Here is a 3952-nt window from a genome sequence, read left to right as displayed (position 1 = left end):
CTGGCGGACAAAGGCCGCAAGCTCTTGAGGCCGGGCGAGGGCGCGGCGGGCGACGGGGCAAGGGAGCAGCCGGGCGAGGAGAGGTAGGAGGTGCTCGCCGGCGAGCGCTCCCGCGCCTGCGAAGGGGCAAGGCCTGAGGGCGGGCGGGCGGTCGGGCGGGCGGGCGCGGGTGGGGGGGATAAACGCTGCGCCGCCAAAGGAACCAGCGACACTGGCCGCGGCTCGTCGCCACGCGCCGGCTCGGAAGAGGGGCTGTCGGCGGCGAAGCAGAGTGGCACGCCTCGCCGCTCGAGCCGCCGACAGCCCCCCTCCTCGACGTGACGGCCGCTCCCGGAGCCGGCCGGTGCGCGCCCGACCCACGCCCCCTCTCGCACCCCTCCGACCCCCCCTGCGCGGCGCACCCGTCCGCTGTGCGCCGGCTCGAGCGCCTATTGCCAAATCGCGACGTTTGAGCGCAGCGCACGCATCCTCTGGGCGCCTGAGCGCGGCGGAATCTTGCCAGAATGTGGCCGCAGGAAGAGCCTCCGGCGGGCCTCCGGCGGACGCCTGGCGGCGTGGCGCTGCGCGCCGGCCTGCGGCCCAAAGCCCGAACGAGCGGTCAAGTTAACTTGACGCGCCGAATCCCTTGGTTGGCCCTCGCAGCTGTGATACAAAAGTGGGGACGCGCCTGGCGGCGCGCCCCCAAAAATCCCTTCCTGTGTCTCCTGTGTGGCGTGTGGCGGGGCGCATCCCTCTGCTCAGAGCCCCCCATCCCACTAGCATTCCCCCGCGGTCCCTCGCGGCCGCGTGACGCCGCACCAATGGCGCGCTGTGCCTCGTCCGCGAGCGCCATCCAGAGCTGCACCGACAGTCGCTGCAGGTGCAGCGCAAACGGCACTGAGGTCTGACTAGAGGTCTGAGCCCTGGTCTGACAGACTGACAGCAAACCCCGGACAGCGCCTGACAGTGCCCGACAGCCTGACAGCGCTGACAGCACTTTCTCTGACAGTCTGACAGCACATATCTGACAGCCTGACAGCAGAGCCTGACAGGCGAGGTGACCCGTCGCTGTCAGGCCCTAACGTGACAGCCTGACAGCTGCCTGACAGCCCGACAGCACACAGTGGCCTGACAGCAGCGCTGACAGCCTGACAGCAGCACAGACCGTACACAGACCCCGTAGAGCCTCTTTCTTGCGCCCCATGAGGGTATAACAAAATTACATGCAAAGACATGTGAGTGTGGTCCATGTAGTCATGGGATGGTCATGGGTCTCTCTTTCAACCCTCCCGCCCCACCTCTGCGGACCCCTCTCCAGCACCGGCGGCTGTGCTACTACAAATGAAGCTACCAGCTAGCCTTCTGGGGCCCTACAGTCATATGCCTACGGCGTCTGGGTGGGGGTGGCCGCCGCCGTCTGTGCCGCCGCCGCCGCCTGTGCCTCTGCGCCGCCATCTGCGCTCCCCAGGCGGCCGCCGCCGCCGGCGTGATCACGCAGTGTAGGAGGGGGGGGTAGCTGCGTAGCCGCCGGCGTCATCGGCGTCAGCACCCCCTTGATAGTCAGCGCCCTCTTGATAGTGTCATAAGTGTGGCTGATGTGTGTCAGAGCCTGGCAGCACCCCGACAGCACCACCTGACAGCACCTGACAGCAACAGCCCAACGTCTGAGGTAAGTGTGTGTGCGGTTGGAGTCAAGCACTTGGAGCACTTGGAGCACTTGGAGCACTTTTTGGAATTCTTTGTATTCTGGCATTGTGCACGGAGCTAGTGCATTGCCGTTCTTAACGGAGTCGCTTAGGCTCCGGTGGTGTGCCTGTGATAGTGCTAGCACGCGCCAGTTCGCACCAGTGTCGAGCCTGTCTGCTGTGAGAAAGTTGTTTTGTTTAAATTCTTTATATTCTGTGTCGAGCCTGTCTGCTGTGAGAGAGAGTTGTTTTGTGGAGCACTTGGAGTGCAGTCATCAACCGCACATCCAGGGCCGGGGGGCTAAGAAGCACACAGCGGGCCGGATGATTGGCATCGGGTTGCGAATTTAAATTCTTTATATTGTGCTAGCACGCGCCAGTTCGCAGCCACCTGTGTCGAGCCTGTCTCTGTGAGAGTTGTTAGTGCCAGCAGACAGTGTTAGTGCCAGTGCGCGCCAGTCCCGTAGGTAGGTAGGTAGGTAGTCCCGTGCCCAGTGTCGTCCAAACTTGAGTGTAAAAATTCTTTGTTTCCGCAGCCGCGCGCGAATACCTAGCGACCACTTCGGCCAGCCGCGGGTTTGATGTATGTGTACGTTTGGGAACACGCACGCGTGAGTCGTGCGCCACCGCCACAGTGTCGAGAACAGGTGTTTTTAGAGCGCTATCGTTGTTTTCTTAGTAAGAAACATGATGCCAAGAGAGGAGAAGAGGTCCTCACGAGAGGTCCTCACGAGACAGAGGTCCTCACCGACGGAGGTCCTCTCCCGGCAGGAGCGAGAGCCTCCCCGCTCCAAAGGAAAGAATTCGACAGTTAACAGACACAACAGACGCGATGGCGGGCCAGTTTTTGCCTGCGCACGCTCCATGGGAGCTGTGTCTGACTAACTGCCATGCCAAGTGTATGCAGCAAGATCTTGGGTTCAGCAACATATATGTGTAACTAAGAGTAGGTAAACGCAAGCACGAGGTCGGTTGTGTGCATGTCCTTCAGGGCAGTCGGCAGTCTCGAGTGTGAGACCATCTTATGTGTAAGATTAAGTATAAGGCAAACACGCACGTGAGTATGCAGCTGGTCAGCAGCTGGTCCCGTGGGTATGCAGCTGGTGACTTTGATGTTATGAAACACCAACACGCACACACAAAATCTCTCTCACACTCCAAGCAGCACTCCAAGCGGCAGCGGCGGCACGAGGACGAGGTCGACGTAATGCGTTCGTGATCGAGAAAGAAAGAAAGACGTCAACCCAAGGGAGGGATGGGAGGACGGCACGCCGCCACCACACAGGGTTTTAAGGAGAGGGGTGTGGTTCGTGATCTAGGGTAATGATCTGGGTTTGCAAAAACAACCCAAGGAAGAGCAGGTTGCACACTGCGAATTCTTTATTTCCTTTGAATTCTTTATTTCCCCAGGCGGGCGCGAATTCCTGTCCGCTCCGGCCAGCCGCGGGCGCAGCCAGCCGCCGCCGCTTCTGATCATGCCTCGAGTGCGCGACGCGGATACGGAGGACGAGCCGCCGTCCCAGCGGCGCCGGACCCACACCAAAGGCACCATCGTCCGCATCAAGCTCCGCAACTTCATGTCGTACACGTGCGCCCGCCGCGCCTGCCGCGCCCGCCTCACACCCTCTTCGCTGGGGACCGACCGCGCCGCGCCGCCCGGGCGGACGCCGACCGCGTCGCGCCGCCGCCCCCAGGTCGGCGGAGCTGACGGCCGACCCGGGAAAGCTCAATTGCATCATCGGCCCGAACGGCACCGGCAAGTCGTCCATCGTCTGCGCGATGTGCGTGGGGCTCGGAGGCCCGATCAAGGCGACCGAGCGCGGGGACGCGATCGGCGGGTGCGTCCACGACGGCGTCGACGAGAACGGTGCGCCGTCGCCCCCCCCCTCCTCTTCCCCTCCCTGCACGCTCGAGCGGCTGTTGCGCCGCCCGCGACGTCGGCCTCTCCAGTCCCTCTCGTCTCGGCCGCGCGCCCCCAAGGCCCCCCCGGCGCCTCGCCCGCCACAACGTGCCGCACCGCTCCGCCCTGCCCGCCGCGCCACCGCACGCCGCGCCTGCGCCCCACCACCGCCCCCCGCTGCGCCTCACGCTCCGACAGCCTGGCTCTGCCGCCGCCGCCTCTTCCCCCCGGCTGCTCCTCCCCCCCCCCCCCCCCCCCCGAGCCTCCGCCCCCCTCCCCCTCCCCGCACGCCCTTCCGACCCGCGCCACCCAAGTCCCACGGCACTCCCGCACCTCCCCACCCCACCCGCCGCCGCCCGCACCGCCGCCCCACCCGCCGCCGCCCGCA

At 64.5% G+C, this 3952-nt stretch overlaps 1 protein-coding gene across 1 annotated transcript in view; it reads left to right on the top strand.

Moving 5' to 3' along the window:
• Nucleotides 1-3139: 3139 nt before the first annotated feature.
• EMIHUDRAFT_469686 (hypothetical protein) overlaps nucleotides 3140-3952 on the top strand; it is a gene marked incomplete at its 5' end in the record, with an annotated part of 5024 nt that continues 4211 nt past the window's right edge. The window contains 2 exons of the mRNA XM_005774386.1: nucleotides 3140-3252; nucleotides 3359-3531. Of these exons, the coding sequence (XP_005774443.1) occupies nucleotides 3140-3252; nucleotides 3359-3531 (286 nt within the window). The remainder of the gene's footprint in view (nucleotides 3253-3358; nucleotides 3532-3952) is intronic.

The sequence above is a fragment of the Emiliania huxleyi genome, assembly GCF_000372725.1.
Source record: "Emiliania huxleyi CCMP1516 unplaced genomic scaffold EMIHUscaffold_312, whole genome shotgun sequence".
Classification (NCBI taxonomy): domain Eukaryota; phylum Haptophyta; order Isochrysidales; family Noelaerhabdaceae; genus Emiliania; species Emiliania huxleyi.
The sequence above is the reverse complement of the archived record's forward strand: the minus strand, read 5'-3'. Positions and strand labels throughout refer to the sequence as shown.